The following is an 18,995-nucleotide window of genomic DNA, read 5'->3' on the forward strand; positions in this document are numbered from 1 at the left end:
CTATGTCACCTGGCTGTGACATTATTGAAAACTTGAGATCAGACCGAAAAAGCAACGCAACGCCACCACCTTTAGTGTGACGTCGGTCTGTGCGAACCGCAACGTAGCTAGGAGGCGTGAATTCGGAGTCTAATATGTCGTCATGCAACCAAGTTTCTGTGATACCAACTACATGAGGTGAGTGTGCAGTAATTAAAGATAGGAAGTCTGCGAACTTGTTAGTTATGCTTCTGGCATTTAAGTTCAAAACTGAAAGGTTACGATCGGAATTATGTGGCAGTCAATGAGGGGAAGCGGAGCGTGGTGACTGAGAAAATTGATCTGTAGGAGAGGCATCGCGAGATGATGATCGGCAAATGCGATTAATGGAAAACCTCGGGTCTCTGATAAGAGCATTCGACACGTCGTCCCAAATGTAGCGAACTCTGTCAATAAAAGCGTGATCATAGCGTAGCTTGACCACAGAACCCTGGCTACGGAAAACTGCTGAAGCATCCCAAATTCTCTTTCTAATAGCACGGACGTTGGCGGAAAAATCTCCACTAATGTAGTAATCAGACTCTTTAAGTTTCGAGACATTTTTCATCACCAACAACTTTTCGCGGAAATCCAGCAACTTAAAAATGACTGGGCGTGGATGCCCTTCTCGCTTTCGACCGATTCTGTGGCATCGCTCAATGTGGGGGGGGGGGGGGGGGGCGTAATTTGCAGTTTATCGGAGAATATCGGGGCAACCATATCTAGCAAAGTACTCTCATTTTCATCCGGGTTTTCGTCTAAGCCGTGTATGATGATGTTGTTGCGACGTGAGCGGTTATCAAGTTCATCATTTTTTGCAACCAGCCGAGCCACAGTTCCAGATAATGTTTCAATGATGGAGCGCAAATCGTCGGAATAAGTGGCGCTAGCCATCTGATTTGATGGAGACGACTCAAGAGCAACCAAACGGGTTTCAAGCACATCAAAACGTGAGTTCACGGAAGCTTGGAATGTCTTAATATTGCTAAGGTCTTCGGCCATTTGCTTTTGGCGTTCAATAACTTCCGCAAGCATGGTGACAATATTAGCAGTTTCGGGCGAACTTAAGCCAGCAGCCGAATGTTGAGTGGCATTTGCCGAGCGCGTAGAGCGCACAGAATGATTGTCATTAGGATCATTGAATTTCGATGAGTTACCGGGCTTTTTTGAGGGGTTCTGTTTAGGGGGGCCTGAATTGAGCTCCACGTCACCACTCAACAAAAGGCGACTGATACAGTGCAAGACATTTGAACACAAATCAGCCGCGGGTTGTGGGCAAAGGAACAGCAGCAACAATCGATTGTCTGATTTCAAGCATCGGGAATTCTCAAGGTAACATACCTGCACAATGAAGAAACAACGCTTTAACATCGTGTCGCCGCCGCTGTTGCCTTGCCCACTGACGATCGAAGCCTCAGATGGCGTTCTTATACCCTTGACCGGTGACGTCGTGGTGCTGCTGATGTCAATTGTGCGCTCACAAGTGCCAAAGTTCCATGGAACACGCAGGAGCCAGGCCGCTGATCCCCCTGGCAAGCCATAACCATCGCACACAGCGATAGGGCAGTCGGGCGATGCACGGGCGAAGGTCCACGCGCGCTGCTCGTAGAACGATGACTCGTAGGGGAAGCGCGCGCATATGACGTCACTCGGCGCACAGTTCCACGATACTGGTTCGAAGACACATCCAAGGATCTGCACAATGAAGAAACAACGCTTTAACATCGTGTCGCCGCCGCTGTTGCCTTGCCCACTGACGATCGAAGCCTCAGATGGCGTTCTTATACCCTTGACCGGTGACGTCGTGGTGCTGCTGATGTCAATTGTGCGCTCACAAGTGCCAAAGTTCCATGGAACACGCAGGAGCCAGGCCGCTGATCCCCCTGGCAAGCCATAACCATCGCACACAGCGATAGGGCAGTCGGGCGATGCACGGGCGAAGGTCCACGCGCGCTGCTCGTAGAACGATGACTCGTAGGGGAAGCGCGCGCATATGACGCCACTCGGCGCACAGTTCCACGATACTGGTTCGACGACACATCCAAGGATCTGCACAATGAAGAAACAACGCTTTAACATCGTGTCGCCGCCGCTGTTGCCTCGGCCACTCTATATATAGGCAGCGAGTACTCACCGCGCTTTTCAGCCTTATCCGAGTGTTGATTTTTGCGCATGATTTTGACCTGCAAAGTGTTGTAGGTCAAGAAAGCTGCCCAGCGCTTCCTGGGTCTCTGTGCGTATTATCGGCGCTTTATTGCGGACTTTTCCACGATTGCTGAGCCATTGACGCTCCTCACCAGGAATACCACCTCCTTTGTCTTGTGGGAATCCTGGCTTTCCGCCGTTGCCGTTGCTCGGCTGTGCCGGCTTCCCGCGTTGTTTCTCCTCTTTCCCTTGCTCCCGTCTCAGGCGGTGGAGAGGCGGCTGGGTGACTAATCACTGTCATTTAGCCACAGCTCCGCCCCGGCTCCCCAAGGGCCTTTGCCATTGGCGCCTTTTGGCGGGAATCCGGGACCCGCTCTGGGCGGCCGCGCACCGCGCGACCGTCCGAGCGGGGCCCAGAGAGAGAGATCCCTCCGAGACAGCGTAAGGTGCGTACGTTACTGTTTGTCCCTGCCGGCCTTTGCCACTCGGACGAGTGCATATACTCGAGCTCGCCCGCACGTGTCCTCTGACCTGCAGCGGCTCGAGCCTGTCTAGCGGGGCCCAGCGACCTCCGACAGGCGTACCTTGCGTTGTTTGCCCACTCTCTCTCGCAACCGGCCCAACGGTCGACACGAGAGGGAGATCACAGCACTGCCGCGGGGACATTCTCCTGCAGCGGCGTGCTAGCGGCGCGCATTGCTCGAGTCGCTTCGTGCGCGCAGCAGAGCCTTGCTCCTCGCGCGCCCCCGGGACGGGGTGACGTTTGAGTGTGTGTGTACTGTTGAAGGACGACGTGAATAAACGTCTCCTTTGTGAGATTGGAGGCCTATTTCTTTGCGGCGAATCGCTCTCCTCCCAGCGGAGGTTGAGTGCACCGCATCGGTGTCCCAGTGTGTGTGTGGTGACGGCTGATCGGGGCCCTTGGCTCGCGCGAAGCTCGAACCCGCGGTGGGTGTGGCCTGTGTCCACTCAGAAACCCACAGTCTGGACCACTGAGCGTACGTGCTGACGAAGGGGGCTTTATTAGCAGGCACGATAGGCCAGGCAAGCTGGGGCAACAAAAGCGACAGATTGCACACGGCGCGAGCCTTACTTCGTCGTCGTCGCCCTACTACGTATGCGCCACCTGGCAATACTAGGTGGCATTATTCCCCCCTTATGAAGAAAAAAAAAGAGCGCTGTCGCTGTCGACGTAAGGGTGAAACAAAAAAAAACAAGCAAAGTGTCGCAACTGAAGCGCGCGAAAACAGCACAGTTGCGTTACCGTGTATAGTACGGCTTAAGCCGCACAACGTGCACAATGTCAGAGTCGGGCTGTCGGCGTCGCGGTTGCGCAGCACCGTCCGGAACCACTTCATAGTTAACCTCACTCACACGCCGTACCACTCTGTAAGGGCCGAAATAGCGGCAGAGCAGTTTCTCACACAAGCCTTGGCGACGATCAGGAGTCCACACCCAGACTTGGTCACCGGGTTTGTAGTCAACCTGTCGGTGGCGAAGGTTGTAACGGCGCGCATCCGAGCTCTCCTGTTGCCCAATGTGCACGCGGGCCAGCTGACGGGCTTCTTCAGCACGTTGGGCAAACTGTTCGGCGTCTGGGGCCAGTTGGTCATCCTCTGGGCACGGGAGCATGGCATCAAGTATGCTCTGGACTTCGCGTCCGTACACAAGGCGAAACGGGGAGAAGCGCGTAGTTTCCTGCAGGGCGGTGTTGTAGGCAAAGGTGACATACGGCAGGACCTCATCCCAAGTTTTGTGTTGGACATCTACGTACATGGACAACATCTCCGCAAGGGTCCTGTTTAATCGTTCGGTCAAGCCATTGCTCTGCGGGTGGTAGGCCGTGGTCATGCGGTGCGTTGTGCAGCTCAGCCGAAATATGTGGTCAATTAGCTGCGCTGTAAACGCCGTCCCTCTGTCTGTAATCACGTGCGAAGGAGCGCCATGTCGCAGGACGATGTTGTGCATGAAAAACTCTGCGACTTCTGAAGCTGTGCCACGAGGGATCGCCTTGGTCTCGGCGTAGCGAGTCAAATAGTCGGTAGCAACTATGATCCACTTATTGCCGCCCTGCGACAAACGGAAAGGGCCGAGGAGGTCCATGCCGATCTGGTCGAACGGAGCGCGAGGGGCTGTAACGGGCTTGAGAAAACCCGCCGGTTTAAGTGGTGGCGTTTTCCGGCGCTGGCATTCTCGGCAGCTTTTAACGTATCGTTTGACATCAGCAGAAAGTCCAGGCCAGTAGTACATGTTCCGCACTCTGGCGAGCGTACGTGAAAAGCCCAAGTGGCCAGACGTGGGCTCATCGTGGCAGGCGAAAAGAACGTCAGATCGGAGGTTGGCTGGAATGACGAGAAGGTAAGGCCTATCGTTGCCTCTCGAGTTCTTCTTGTACAAGAGAACTTGCCGCAAACAGAAGGAGCCAAGACGTCGAGCCAAGTCGTCAAAGCTGTGGCCTTCAGTTTTTTAAGTCCTGGTGGTTTATCGGATATTTACTGCAAGCAAACAGCTGTGGCATTTGCGCAATGCATCATGGCTTTCAAGTACTCTATGTTTACAGTGCCGTTGTCGCTAATAATCAGTCGGCAGTGTCGGCAGTTATTTATTTATTCAGAATACCCTAAGGGCCCAGCAGGGCATTACATAGGGACATAGGGGGGGGGGGGGGGGGACGGATGAAAAACAAACAAGCGTGCGCAAAAATTTTACAGAAGAGCTATTTTACAGAAGAGCTATAGCAGAAATGTTTCACGCAACCCGCAGTGCTGCTGCATCATTTCCCCGAATTATTACTTATGTTTTGATTTTGCAAGGTTCACAGACGACACACATCTTAGCGACATCAGCAGTAGGTGCTCGCGTCTAAGGTATGTGTAGCTGAAACAGCCCGCAACCGCACTGCCGCCGTGGCTCTCGGTGTTCTTCACACTGCTCCGCTTCAAGCCGCCTTCGCTTCCTGTAGTTGTTTGAACAGCAGACGACTGCGCAGTGGTTTCCCGAAGACCTTGTTTCAGCTTAAATCGCACATACGAGGGGGTACCCAAAAGAAACCGGACTTATTTTGTTTGAACTTATTTTTCACATTATAAGCACAGACCTTCAATCTCCTTCAAAGTATTCCCCACTTGCAATGATACGCTTGTCGAATCTTTCATTCCATTTTTCAAAACATTGTTTAAATTCATCTTTTGTGATGCTTGACAGTGCCTCCGTCGTTTTTTTCTTCACCTCAGCAACATCAGCGAAACGCTTTCTATTCACCTATTTTTTCATTCTAGGAAACAAAGAAAGTAGCACGGGGCAAGGTCAGGAGAGTATGAGGGTTGAGGAATAGGGGTCATGCCATTTTTGGTCCAAAATTGTCATAGAGACAGGGCTGTGTGAGCAGGGGCATGCCATGATGGAAAAACCAGTCACCCGACCGCCACAAATCTGGCCGCTTCCACCGCACACTGTTGCCCAATCTTTTCAAAACATCCAAGTAGAAAGCCTGGCTAACTGTCTGACCCTGCGGAACAAATTCTCAATGGACGACTCCTCTCACGTCGAAAAAACAAATCAGCATTGTTTTGAGGTTTGGTTTCACCTGACGAGCTTTCTTGAGGCGAGGTGAATTTGAAGTTTTCCATTGGCATGACTGTTGCTTCGATTCAGGATTCGATTCAGGAACACTTGAGTTGTCCCCATAGCATCGTCCTTGTACGTCTTTCTTAATATCTCAAGAGTTTCCATTCAACTTTTTCCGAGCAAAAATCAGAATTTCACCGGCGCACGCTGTTCACGAAAATCAGCCATTGCAAAAACGACATTCACACAAAACAGTCGTCACTCTAAAACTCTGCCTAAACTAGTCTGATCTCCTTCAACGACAGCACTCGGCTTACTGACTCTGGAATGTTCGTTCTATGCGCTCCTAGTGGCAAAACGCGGTACCGCAGAAGCTTTGCCGACCAAGAAATTTAGACCGGTTTCTTTTGGGTACCACTTCGTACACACAAATCGGGCTCCTATTGCTAAGCAACCGCATACAATAAACACGGAAAACCGCAGAGAACGCACGGGACGCACGGATACCGCCTTTCCGAATCAGCCAGAGAGGAGGAAAGCAACATGGCGGTGTTCGGCGCACTCGGGAAAAAATATCTCCGAGTTCCTGCGCAGCGCCAGCCAGACCAGAGAGGAGGCAGGAGAGGAGGCGGTAAGCCGATGTGTCAGCGTATACATGCTCCTTCCAACCGGATCGGGCAGAGCCAACCCACCCCCTGCAGCCGGGCTGGCCCAGCTCGACTCGACGGTCCCTTTGCTCGACCCCCTAGCGTATAGACAAGCGTCATGTTTGTAAACAAAGGTGGCGCTGCCGTCGGCAGCGAACGGGTGTAGGCAGAAAGAGCAGACTGCCTACAGGCCCTTCCAGCGACAAGTGACTCTGCACGTGGAAGAAAGTCGTGTGCGGGCATTTTCCTGCAGATTTTCCGAGCATTTCGATGCGTGCGTGTTGCTTGAGTGCAGGAGCATTATTGTTTATGCCTGCAAGGCAGTTCCGTTGCAATTTCAACGCGCTCATATAAAGTAAGCGGAGCAGTGCATCTGTAAGCGGTTCTCGGCAGCAAGCGCGTGATAGCGAACAACGGCGCTGTTACGAAATTACGATGGGCGAATATATCGACGGCTTGAATCAAGAAGAAAGAGCAAGGTATGTGAAGAAACTGGTCGTGCACGGATCGCAACTGCCGGACCCGTACAGCATACCGGAGGGCGAATGGAAGAAAGGCGACGACGCGAAGCGGCTTTGCCCACACTTCCAGATGACAAATCTTGTGGTGTGCCTCCTGTACTCTCCGAGCCAGTTCACCCCCGAGAACGTCGAAAATTATAAGGCACTTGAGGCATACAATTACTTTGAATCAGGCAAGTATGATTACTATATTTTTGTCACTATCGTCTGCGCAATGAACTTTATGGATATGAGCTCGCTTTGTTCTGTTTCCTGAAACAGATACTTATGGAACGAGTGGAGGTCTCGCTCCACCTGTAATGTATTCAGGTCCGTAAAAATGCACTTTTCATTACTCACTTGATGCTTGGAAAGCTGCATTAACATGTAGCCGTTCGCCTGAGCGTCAAACAGAAGTGCACTCTGCTGCTTTGAATGTTTACGGTCACTCAGCTTGTTCTTTCCGAATTATGATTTAAAGGCATTTGTTTTGCTTGATCAGAGTGCCTTTTGGGACAGTATTTGCTTTGTATGTGGACGAACTGGTGGCATGGCACATATTACCTCGGTGCATTACACTCATTCATGCGCTGTTCATGCACATTCATGCACTGGTATTGGCTGCTTTGTTGGGTTCTCATAACCATTGCTTAAGTACAACCATTGCTTAGGTACTGCATCTGCATGTGCACCATGGTTCCACATGTGCTTTGAACTGTGCATGGCAACAACACGAATGAACTGTTTTCAAATATTCTTTGGGCCTAGATACGAAATAATCAATTATCATACCAACGTTGTTACTATGCCTCTTCATTCATTGTGCACTTTGAGCCCATTTTAACCATATATCTCCAATTTTTTTTTCAGCAGTAGATCAGCAGCTTGTTTGTATTACGGAGTCTCATGCATTGTGTTGGTTTTTTTGGTGTTGCTTGCAATAGCCAGCTGGACCAGCAGCTGCTTAGCAGATTTTGCATTCTTTACATTACCATACAGCTTGCAGAAATGTGCACACCACCTTCTAGGGAAACTCTCAGCCCAAGAAGACATAACAACAGGCCTGCAGTTTGTTCTTCGGGGAGCATTTGACCTCAGCGGTCTGCTGTTAGGCCGCAGTTGCAGTTAACACTGCAGTTATCCATTACAGCTTAAGCTAGATGTAATGCCTAGTGTCATGCAGTAAATCCAAAGAAAAAGCAGTTTTCATCCCTCTGGTTTACCACACCTGGATTTTATCAGACCCATGGATGACATTGTGGGAATGACTGAATATTTCAGGGTTTGTTCGGAAATGCCGCTACTGGGCGCCACGCACGAGGAAAGTGTGCCTGGTGCGAGCGGAAGTGATGCCATCGCAGGCAACAGCAGGAAAAGGCCACGATGCCTGGGTTTGTGTGGACAATCTGTCGGGACACGTCTTGGCAGCTCATTGTCAGTGCAAAGCCGGGTAAGTTTGAAAGAAATATATTGAATTTATGGCTTATATGCCCATTGTAAGTGAAGCAAAGCACCCATTAATGTTCTCATGACTGTTTTCAGGCTAAGTGAAGTGTGTAGCCACGTGGCTGCTGTTTTGTTTGCCCTTGAGGCAACAGCTCGTATGGAGGCAGAGAGATCATGTACATCACGGCCATGTGCCTGGAGCTCTGCAACATCAAAAAAGGTTACCTTCAGTAATTCTTTAAAAAACCATTATTAGCAGGGACGTAAGCATGAAAATAACAGTGACAAAATTCTGTTTGCTTTGCATGCAGGACACAATGGTGCCCATAGATCAAGTTGACCTTGGCAGGCCAGGAAAAAGGTCCAAGAAGCTGAAAACACAACCTTGCCACACATCTGAAAAATACAAGAGTAGTGAAAGGGAGATATTTGAGGCTCTCAAACGTGTGAACCCTAAAGCAGTTGTTCTGCGGAGCATTCCCAAGCTTGACCCCGAGGAAACAGATTCAGCCTCCGAAGATGAAGAGATGTACACATTTCTTAGGTACAGTTTTCTAAATACAAGTAGATTCAGGAAACATGAAATGAGCTGTCTAAAGTGTGGGGGACAGTTGGCTGGGATATACGTTCATTATTTTGTGTGAATCTAGCATTGCTGTGCCTGCCTAATGATCTGTCGCTTACTGCTGTGCATGGAACCATTCCTACTAATGTTAATTATACCAGAATTGCAGCTCTAATGTATTATTTTCTAAAGTTCGACACCAGTGATGCTGGGTGTTGGCTGTGATACGAGCAGCATTCAGTGTAATATATGGGTTCTACACTTCTCTTTCTAGAAATGCCCGTAAAAGCCGCAGCACAAGGGAGACATTCCTAGACGACATGTTCCTTCCACTAAGTGAAGTTGAAAGAATTGAAAAAAGCACTCGGCTTTCTTCGGAATCGCAAATCTGGTATGGAGCACGCTATGGAAGAATCACTGGGACTACCATGAGCAGGGTATGTTGGTCTCATTTATACTATTAAGAGTTGAAGAGGGCTATCTTAATTGCTTGTAAAATTTCTGATTGGTGAATTTTAAAGTTGACAGTTGTCATTTCAGAAGAAGTTAGAAAACAAAGGCAATGAAAGAGTAACTCACGCAAACTGTCCGAGAACCTTCTTGAAAGTTTGACAGCAGGCATTTGGTCAAACGGATCATTCGAGGAGTCAGAGACATCAATAATACCGTTGTTCCACACTTTTTGAGACAAATGAAGTTTGGCATCGAACTGTTGCGAAAGCTCCTTGGCACCCATCATAATTAGTGACTTGTGTGCAGAAAAACAGTTGAAGATGGATGGTTGTACAAGGTTATGTGAAGCATGCCAAATAATTCACAGAATGCTGCAAATGCACACTGTGTGATGTTTTAACATCATGTAAGAAACAGTATTTTGAGCTAACCTACCTATTCCAGTGTATTGAATACTAGATGCGAAGGAGACACTGTGTACAAATTGAAGTTGGCTTTTATCCACAGATTACTGCATTGTAACGACAAAGTTGCTGCTTTGACTGTACACGGGCCTCTAGAATTCCGCCTGTATCGAAATTCGACCACAGAGTCCTTTTCAGTGCAGATGTCACGAGTTTGAATCAAGTGCCGGGAAAATTTTAGTGCAATTCATCAGCAATAAATGTGGCTTTTGCTGCCAGACACGCATCGTAGTAACTAAAAAGAGCCAAGGATTCAAATTTACCAAGAACCAAAATATAATGCAGTTGTCTTCAGTGCCTTCAGTGACTGTGTTTGTGCTCATGTTTGGTACTCCTTTTTCCCATGGCTTTTCTGCTATTTTCAACTTTGGGACAAGAACAAGTGTGCAATTATGGAAGTCCTCGCACTCCTCAAAAGAGATGCACAATGTGTGAGTGAACCACCTGCTGCTCTGCTTGGCAAGGAAATTGCATATGATATGCAATTTGGTTCTAATAATTTGCTCATGCTGTTTCTCTCATGTGAGCTTACAGCTGTTCCCAGTGAATGAACACTTTCTGGTAGCACTGAGATTTAATATCATTTATTGATAATGACAGTCTTCACAGACTACTGCAGGAGTAGAAAAAACTTGATAACCACACTTTCACAGAGTGGAATGCAGCAAACAAAACAACCCAACACAAAATACTGCACTGCAACAACTCCACTGGACCAAAAAACCAGACGGAGTTGAACCAACAAGGGGAAAAATAAGTTCAGGCACATCTTTACTAACATTCAGGTGCACAATGATATATAAATGATTCAAGGCTTTCAATAAAAGCATTGAGGGAATAACTTCTCATGATGGAGTCAAGCAGCAAGTTCCACTCTTTAATAACTCGTGGAAAAAAGCTGCATCAGAAGTATCAAATTCCTCTTCTGCCTCCATCCCATTTTCTCCCCGAACTTTCTTAAAATGTGATCATCAAGTAGTTTGTTTTTATGTTAGCAGTGTTTTACCTGTTCCCGTGTCATTCTTTTTGCACCAGGTCTCAACACTGAAGCCAGAATCAGTTACCGGGTTCCTCGACAGTGTTCTGCAACGGCGACCACGCCTTAATGTGGAATCTGTCAGATGGGGCAAAGATAATGAAAGGACTGCCAAGGAGCACTACTTTCAGCATATGAAGACATGTCACACCAATTTTGAACTCCACGACATTGGCTTTGTCATTGACCCAGATGTATGGTTTCAATATATTGAGCATGACATCAAGCATGAAGTCAAGCATGAAATCAAGCATGTGCATTTTGTCTTATTAGTATTTAGAAGGTTAGCCAATGTTTTATGATCTGCAAGGTAAAGTTGCCGATGTGTTTAAAGCATTTCATTGCACAAATCCAAGGCTTCATGCGTAAAGTTTGTCGTAGTTTGGGCCAGTTGTGAAACGAAAAAGTTTGCTTGTGTTGGCTGTTTGTTTAGCTACTGCAGCACAAGCTATGTGGAGCTTTAAATGAACAGCATCTGCTGTCCTTATTTTTCACATAGTTAACTATGAATTAGTTTGATACATTGATACAAATCAAGAACGAAGCGGTAATGGCCCTGAATGAAGGCCTTTCAGCCTGCGGCATTGAGTATCATGATGACAGTCAATCCATCACACTAGCAGGTGCGGGGCTGATCAACCACGCTATGATATTCAGTCAGTGCCACTGATTTGAGGGCCTCCGTCGAAAGGCATCTGTTGTTTCAAATTATAGCATCTTTTGTGAAGTGTGCTAGAAAATAGCCATTGTTGTTTCGATTTAAATTTTCTGTTCTTCTGTTCAACATTTTTCATTGCCACACACTGTTTGCCTGCAGGCGCCTTTCCTAGGTGCAACGCCTGATGGGCTGTGGAGCTGTTCTTGCCATGGAGTGGGACTCGTCGAAATTAAGTGCCCGTGGTCTTTGAGGGAGCCTAACCACTGCGTGCTCGAAGCTCCATACCTCAACAATCAAGGTCATCTAATTGAGAAGCATCCATATTATACCCAGGTGCAGACTCAGTTGCATGTGTGCAGGAAAGACAATGCTCACTTCATTGTTTGGCTGCCACATGAAATTTCAATAACTGAGGTGAAATATAATGCAGAGTTTTTTAGGCCTCTGCTGCAGAAAGCACGTTCAGCTTGGGAATCTTATGTACTACCAGCTCTTCTGGAGTAATAGTGACGCTAGCGCTACTGAAGACGACGACGTGAGGACATTAAGCGAAAAGGACGAAGTTCGCCACCGTCGGACTCGGCCCCGGACGTTCTTGGGAGCCTTCCAAACCGCCTTGAGCGTTAGCGCGTCTTACACTGACGTGACATCTGGTGGAGCTGCTGGGTACATCTTTCATGTACTGGACGCCCCCATCAAGCCGCGATTCCAGCAGAGGTCGACCACCCCCGGTAGACATGCCCGTTCACCAGGGCAGCCGCCGACTACAAGGTCTATCTCCCGAGTTCGGGCTGCTGCTTCCCGACCACAAGTCAACAAGGAGTACCGGCGCTGCTGCAATGAATCCTCCAGCATCAACTGTGCCAGTCCTTCTCCACCACCAACGGGATCCGCCGCATTTCCACGGCCTACCTCGTGAGGACGCCGAGGACTGGCTGGACCAGTTCGACCGGGTGGCCACATTCAATTCTTGGGACGGGGACTCAAAGATGCGCCATGTCTATTTTGCTCTGGAAGACTCTGCAAGGACCTGGTACGTAAACCATGAATCTTGCCTCCAAACATGGGAGACATGCAAAGCAGAATTTCTCCAGGCGTTCACCAGTACGTTTCGCAAGGAGAAGGCCGAGCTTCTTCTGCAGAATCGCATCCAACTTCCGAACGAAAGTGTAATGGTGTACGTGGAAGAGATGACACGCCTCTTCCGTCGCGCAGACCCAAGCATGCTGGAGGACAAGAAGGTGCGATTGCTGATGAAGGGTGTAAAGGAGCAGCTTTTCGCAGGCCTGGTTCGGAGTCCACCCGCAACAGTAAACGACTTTGTCAAGGAAGCAATGACCATTGAGAAATCACTCGACATGCGGACGACGCCGCCTTTGTGACCGCCCTAAACTCTACTGACTTTGCTGACCAACAACGCGCCGACCCGGACCTTCGAGACGTCATTCATTATCTCGAAGGTGCCAGTGGCAGAGTACCTGCCGCCTTCCGGCGAGCTTTATCTTCCCTCTGCCTGCGTGACGGCGTACTCTACAAAAAGAACTTTTCTTCTAACAGTCGCGAGTACTTGCTCGTCGTGCCCGAGAACCTACGCGTCGAAATTTTGAATGCCTGCCACGACGAACCTGCTTCCGGCCACCTTGGCGTCACTAGAACGCAAGCCAAGATTCGCGAAAAATACTACTGGCCTCGCCTTGGACATGACGTTACGCATTACGTTCGCTCTTGCCGTGACTGTCAGCGCCGCAAGGTTCCTCCTGCCAAGCCCGCCGGCTTCCTCAAGCCGATTGACCCGCCGTCCCGACCATTCCAACAAATCGGGATGGACTTGCTCAGCCCGTTCCCCATATCAAACTCCGGAAAGCGGTGGATAATAGTCGCCACAGACTATCTCACGCGTTACGCGGAGACAGCCGCTCTTTCGAGTGGAACCGCTATCGATGTGGCCAAATTTTTTGTGCTTCAGATCGTCCTGCGCCACAGCGAACCCCGGGTTCTCATTACTGACCGAGGAGCTGCCTTTACTGCTGAGCTCATGCAGCATATCCTTGCTTTCAGCCACACGAGCCACCGCAGGTCGACCTCATACCACCCCCAGACGAACGGCCTGACCGAACGTCTGAACAAGACTCTCGTGGATATGCTTTCGATGTATGTGGACGTGGAGCACAAAACGTGGGATGAAGTCCTGCCTTATGTCACATTCGCCTATAATACCGCCGTCCAGGAAACAACCAACATGACACCGTTCAGTCTCATCTATGGACGACAGGTGACCACAACACTCGACGCTATGCTTCCCCACGTCGACGACCACCCAAATGCCGACATTGTCCACTTTTTACAGCGCGCCGAGGATGCTCGTCAACTAGCCCGGGTGCGAATTCGCGCTCAACAGGACCAAGATGCCCGACGGTACAACCTGCGGAGACGGGCGGTCGAATATTTCCCAGGCGACCTTGTCTGGGTTTGGTCCCCAATCCGACGTCGCGGACTCAGCGACAAGCTCTTACGTCGTTACTTTGGCCCCTACCAAGTCCTGCGGCGCATCGGCGATCTCAACTATGAAGTCATTCTCGTTTTAACCTTGCATTTGGCAATACCCTTGTTGTGCAGAAACCATTCACAGTAGAGAATGGGATAACATAGTGGTTCTTTTATTTAAGTATGGTGTGTTAAAGCATTTGGTGAAATTTCTTGCTGTGGTCAGTGCAAATCTACCTGCATGTACACCCCCCATCAAAAGTATAGAGCCAAAGGGGTTTGCTTTCAGCGTGCCAGGTTAGCATACTCAGTGACCGTAATCTCTCGAATGATAAATGGCTTCAAGTCCTCAATCCTCCCAAGCTTTGGATTGCTAGATGTTCTAGGGAGCCCCGTTTAACAGCTTAGAAGAGAACTTCTTGGGCTGTATATTTTTGACGGGAGCTGTACATCAGTCTACAATGCCAATAAACAAAACGCCACCAAGATGTAATGCATTACTTCCTTCAGAACCTCAGCTTTTAGCTGGCATATCTGCACTCAAAACAGCCTGACTGATGCTCATTCAAACAAAGGCCTGCAGCAAATGCACACTTTGATGACTACATGCAATATGACACATCACGCCCAACATGCAGCAAACACAACTTGACAATTGTGGCGCGACAGTGTTGAACGAAAGCTTTCCAGTTTTCTTTTTCCAATGACGATATCTGAATGAAACGGCTTCCACGTGACATGGTCTGCTTGACAAATCACGAGTCGTTCATGTTTGCTGTCATGCATTCTTTTACAAGCATAGGGTATGTTCATTATTTTACGGCTATTTTTTTAGGAAATCCAGTGCGTTTGTGTCTGCTCATTCCATGCTCGCTTCTTTCTTTGTTGCATTGCAATGTACAATGACGTATACAAGTACCACTCCTGCCCGGGCCTCCAAAAGGGGGCTGAAAGTATTGAATAAATAAATAAATAACAATATTTCTACAATGGAAAACATGCCTACAAAAGATTCCACCAGAAAATACAACAGGTTAAACACGGAGCTCAAATGCACATTTCTATAAAAGCAATTAGGAGCACAGGACCCAAGCGGCCATACATACACAAGATGAAAATAACAGCAAAGAAAAGTAGAAAAAAAAAACACATTACAGCACCTGTGCACATGCACTTAGTCTTCTGCAGGACCTAGCATGGCTGTGCAGAGGGTCAGATGTGCTGCTGACCTGAAGGATGCGAGTTCAGTATTAGCTGCTTAGGCGGCAAAATCTCTACGGAGGGGAATTAGTACAAAGGCCCATGTATCCATATATCTAATTGACACCAAAGGATGCCAAGAGGGCAAGACCAATCACAGTTCTTCGCATTGCAAGACAAGTATTTGGGCTAGTCAGTTTGAATTCTCTGACATAATTCCAGCATAAGAAGACCTGGCACAGTGGCTTTGGCCACCGATTCCAAGGTTGGTGAGTCAATCATCGCTGTGGCCGCACTATACAAAAACACCCGTTTGCTGACCACATTAAAACTCGCATTAAAGAACCCCAGATGGTCTAACTTAATCTGGACCCATGCACTATGGAGTCCCTAATGGCTTTTTGGCACTTCAGGAGGCTAAACCCCACAATTCACAGTTCTCGGCACGAAAAATTGCATTCACAAGAGAGGCCATGTTAAACGAATGTAATGGCAGCATCTATCCCAGTGTATTGTGCGCTTTCTTGTGAATTTTTAATATGCTGCATTTATGTCCTCCAAAATGTCCCTCGCAGCAAAGTTGTCACTTCATAATGCTACAAACGACGCGCCACCATCACTACTATTGTTCTGCAGGAATTTTTCACTTCACCGTAGCATACCACTACAGTAATTTGATCAGCATATTAAGGCGAAAGCCTTTAATGCCTCATCGTTGTCGACAGAAGGTTGTCAGCAGAGGTGTCACTCTTCTTCTAGTCAGACCAGAAAAAAAACCTTTGTGCACGATGGGATTCGAACCACCATCCTTCCGTTCCGCAGCCAAGCATGCTAATGCCTACAGTACTTCCTGCCAACGCATATGTAGTTCTCCTTGTCTAGGACGCTGGAGAGTGTTTGCAGAAAGGCGTCGAATCAGATGGATGCCTCCCAAACGCCCTCCAGTGTCTCCAGCATTTAAGATTCACAAACAATTGTGCACTTAATTAACATCTTAACCACACATCAGTGACACAAGCAGCAACACTGCGCTAAAGGCTTTCGCCTCACCACACTTTAGGTCAACAAAGTGCCCCCCTGAATTTTTTTTGCCAATTTAGGGAAGCTAACCTGACGTCGGGAGTCCAAAGAAAATATTCACTTATGCCAATCGTGGCTTCATGTTTGTGATGGCTGCGCAAATTATTGTTACGTCAGTTGCATACTTCACAAGTGTGATTGGCATTCTGTCTCTCAGTATATGGAACACCTTCATGCGGCCAATTGCACGTTCCACATGTATCCGCACTTTTGAAATCTGCCGTGCCTCTTCAGTTTCTTTAGCTGACAGCTGCCTTTTCCCTCTTGTGAATGGCGGTACAACCAACTGAGCCCCCTGCCTTGCTACATCCTCCCTGGCTAAAAAGCCTCGGTCAGCCAAGACTACGTCACCTGCCTCCAAGCGCTCGATGAAGCCGCATTTGGTGACAATGATTTTGTCCGAGGATCGTCCAGCCCAGCACTTCGAAAGAAAGCTGATTGAGCCACATGGTGTAATTGCCACTAGAAATTTGATGGTGTTTGCTCCTTTGTAGTGGGAATATGTTTGGGATCGTGACGAGAAGCCCAGAGGTCTCTGTATTCTACACTCTGTACAATCAATTATTGCAATGCAATCTGGATACTTTCTCTGCATCACCATGGGCATATTTCTTTTCGCATCTTCCTTTGATGGCCACACAATAAAGCGCTTTAGCTCGGCTGACAATAATGGGATGTTCTTGGCCATCACTCTGCCCACTGTTGTTTCTGACAGGCAAAACCTAAAGCCAAGGTCAGCATTGAGCAGTGCCAGCCGCAGCTTCATCAGGATGATGAGCACCACATCGGCAAGCTTACACCTGCTTGGTACATACATTCCAACTGTTTGCACAAGTGTAACAATAAACAGAAATGTTGCAATATTCGGCAAGCCTGTGTACAGCCGAACACACTGCTCTGTTAATGCCTGGGCCGAAAACGGAGCTGCTTGGTCACAAGTTCCATTGTCTTGTCCACCCTTTACCACAGCTTTTAGGACTTTGTTGTCTCTCTGCAGCCTGTCATTTTCTTTTTCCAGCATCTTGATTTTCACCTCCAACATGGCATACTGTTCCTCTGATAAAAGAAAGGTTTGTTAGTTTACTCAAGAGACTTCAATGAAAGAACTCGAACGGTCATTTACTCACTGCAGATATAACATGGCACAGCAACAACTGGCACGGCACGTGATGGGAGGTCACCTACAACAAATAGTAATAATCAATGAGAAAGCCTTGTGAAAATTGGATTTTTTATGCATGTCACAGCATGTTGCTAACACTTCCCTGAGCACAAAAAACTAATATATGATGGCTACAAGGAAACCAAGCCTACTCCTCACAACTGCTATTCACTGCAGTCGTATGACTGCAGTGAATAGCAGTCGTATGACTGAAAAAAGTCTGCTGAAAGAGCTGTGCTGTGTAGCTGCTTCCTTCACATGCACCATTCATCAGCTCTTGCTTGTGTGAAACTCGCCTTTAAGCAACAGCTGTGTGCAGCATCGCACAAAAAACTGACAGTTGCAACTCGAGCAGCAATTTCTATAGTAACTGTGGCTGCAGGTTCGTGTACAGTGTGGACCTAGTTTTACTTGTCTAAGTTCAACTTCACACCCTACCTGGACTATCATCGTGCGTGGAGCAGACCACACTCGTGTCGATGTCAGCGGACTCCAAAGAAACTTCGGCACACGAATCTGGGGAAGTTTCATCACGTTCTGAAGAACCTGGAATGAAGAAATTATGTAGTTTGGAAAATGGTGCTACACGATTTGGATAGCGATGTTCTATCGCTTTCTAGGCATTTCCATACACCACATCTGATAAAAGTAATTTGCTGCAGCTTCCGAAGGTCGCAACACACGAGAAACGTATCGTACTGCTTGCAGAGTCCCGCGCTGCTTCAGCAACATCCCGCTCGGCGGCTCGCTGTGCTGCACGCTGCAGACGACCCGCTACAGCTTTTCTGTTCTTCTTCCTGTGTGCAAAGATGCTTGGCACGAAGTCCGGGTGGTGTGAATCTGACGACGGCCTCCCTGCGTTCATCAACGGCGGATAGTACTTCGCAGCACACGAGGTATACACAGATACGCACTGCTTGTGCTGTGTAGGGCGTTCAGTGCGCCAAGGAGCACGAAAATGTCGCAGGCATTGACGCCTGCGGCTTTGCGCGCAACTAGACAGCAATCATGCAGATCAAGAACCGAACAAGAAGCGACAATTTTTACCTGAGATGAAATGCTGGCCGCAGAGCCGATCCGTCGCCGACGGTGTCCACTTGTCCCGCTTCACAGCCGCTATCCACTGCTTTCTGCGCTGTTCATCCGCAGGAAACTTGTGGAAACTTATCCCGCTTCCTTTCTTGTGCCTTTCGGCACACCCAACCGCCACACAACTAGTTGGCATGTCGCAAATGACGCTAAAAAAACAAAGAAGGAACAGCCGACACAGCACAACAAATGTGCTCGCAACGGGCCTTCTGCCTACACAGCGAAAGTCGGTACCGACGCCAGCGCCACCGCTTCGCTTTGACGTCACGGCCTGACGCTTGTCTATACATGAGCCCGACAACCGGTTCTCGGCCCGACAGCCTACTGTGACTTCCGCCGGCTGTGAATTCCGTGAATTCCGTGAATTCGGCCGGCTGTGAATTCCGTGAATTCCGCCGGCTGCAGCTCTCGTGCTTCCTTTTTGTATTTTTTTGTCAGTAAAACATTACTACTACTTCTTGAAGGTGCGAGTGCGGGCGCA

The 18,995-nt window shown here is 48.5% G+C and overlaps 2 protein-coding genes across 3 annotated transcripts; one reads left to right on the forward strand and one right to left on the reverse strand.

Annotated features, from left to right (window-relative positions):
- The first annotated feature begins 7,537 nt into the window (after positions 1-7,537).
- LOC149367796 (uncharacterized) lies at positions 7,538-12,008 on the forward strand. 2 transcript variants are annotated; one of them, XM_089557474.1, is made up of 6 exons: positions 7,538-8,327; positions 8,420-8,543; positions 8,635-8,867; positions 9,163-9,325; positions 10,183-10,236; positions 10,841-11,733. In XM_089557474.1, the coding sequence occupies exons 1-6, from the start codon at positions 8,227-8,229 to the stop codon at positions 11,141-11,143; spliced, it is 978 nt and encodes a 325-aa protein (XP_089413600.1). In that variant the 5' UTR covers positions 7,538-8,226; the 3' UTR covers positions 11,144-11,733. The 2 variants fall into 2 exon arrangements, with proteins under 2 accessions (XP_089413600.1, XP_089413606.1); XM_089557480.1 differs by lacking the exon at positions 10,183-10,236 and having other exon boundaries at positions 11,659-12,008.
- Positions 12,009-17,303: 5,295 nt separating this feature from the next.
- On the reverse strand, positions 17,304-18,713 carry LOC149367797 (peroxynitrite isomerase THAP4-like). The gene is made up of 4 exons (XM_089557490.1): positions 18,473-18,713; positions 18,125-18,280; positions 17,864-17,971; positions 17,304-17,444 (listed from the first exon to the last, which is right to left on the reverse strand). Exons 1-4 carry the CDS (start codon positions 18,648-18,650, stop codon positions 17,383-17,385), a joined length of 504 nt encoding a protein of 167 aa, XP_089413616.1. The 5' UTR covers positions 18,651-18,713; the 3' UTR covers positions 17,304-17,382.
- Positions 18,714-18,995: the final 282 nt, after the last annotated feature.

Source organism: Amblyomma mixtum, chromosome 1 (assembly GCF_055824585.1).
Source record: "Amblyomma mixtum isolate Tamu chromosome 1, ASM5582458v1, whole genome shotgun sequence".
Taxonomy (NCBI): Eukaryota; Metazoa; Arthropoda; class Arachnida; order Ixodida; family Ixodidae; genus Amblyomma; species Amblyomma mixtum.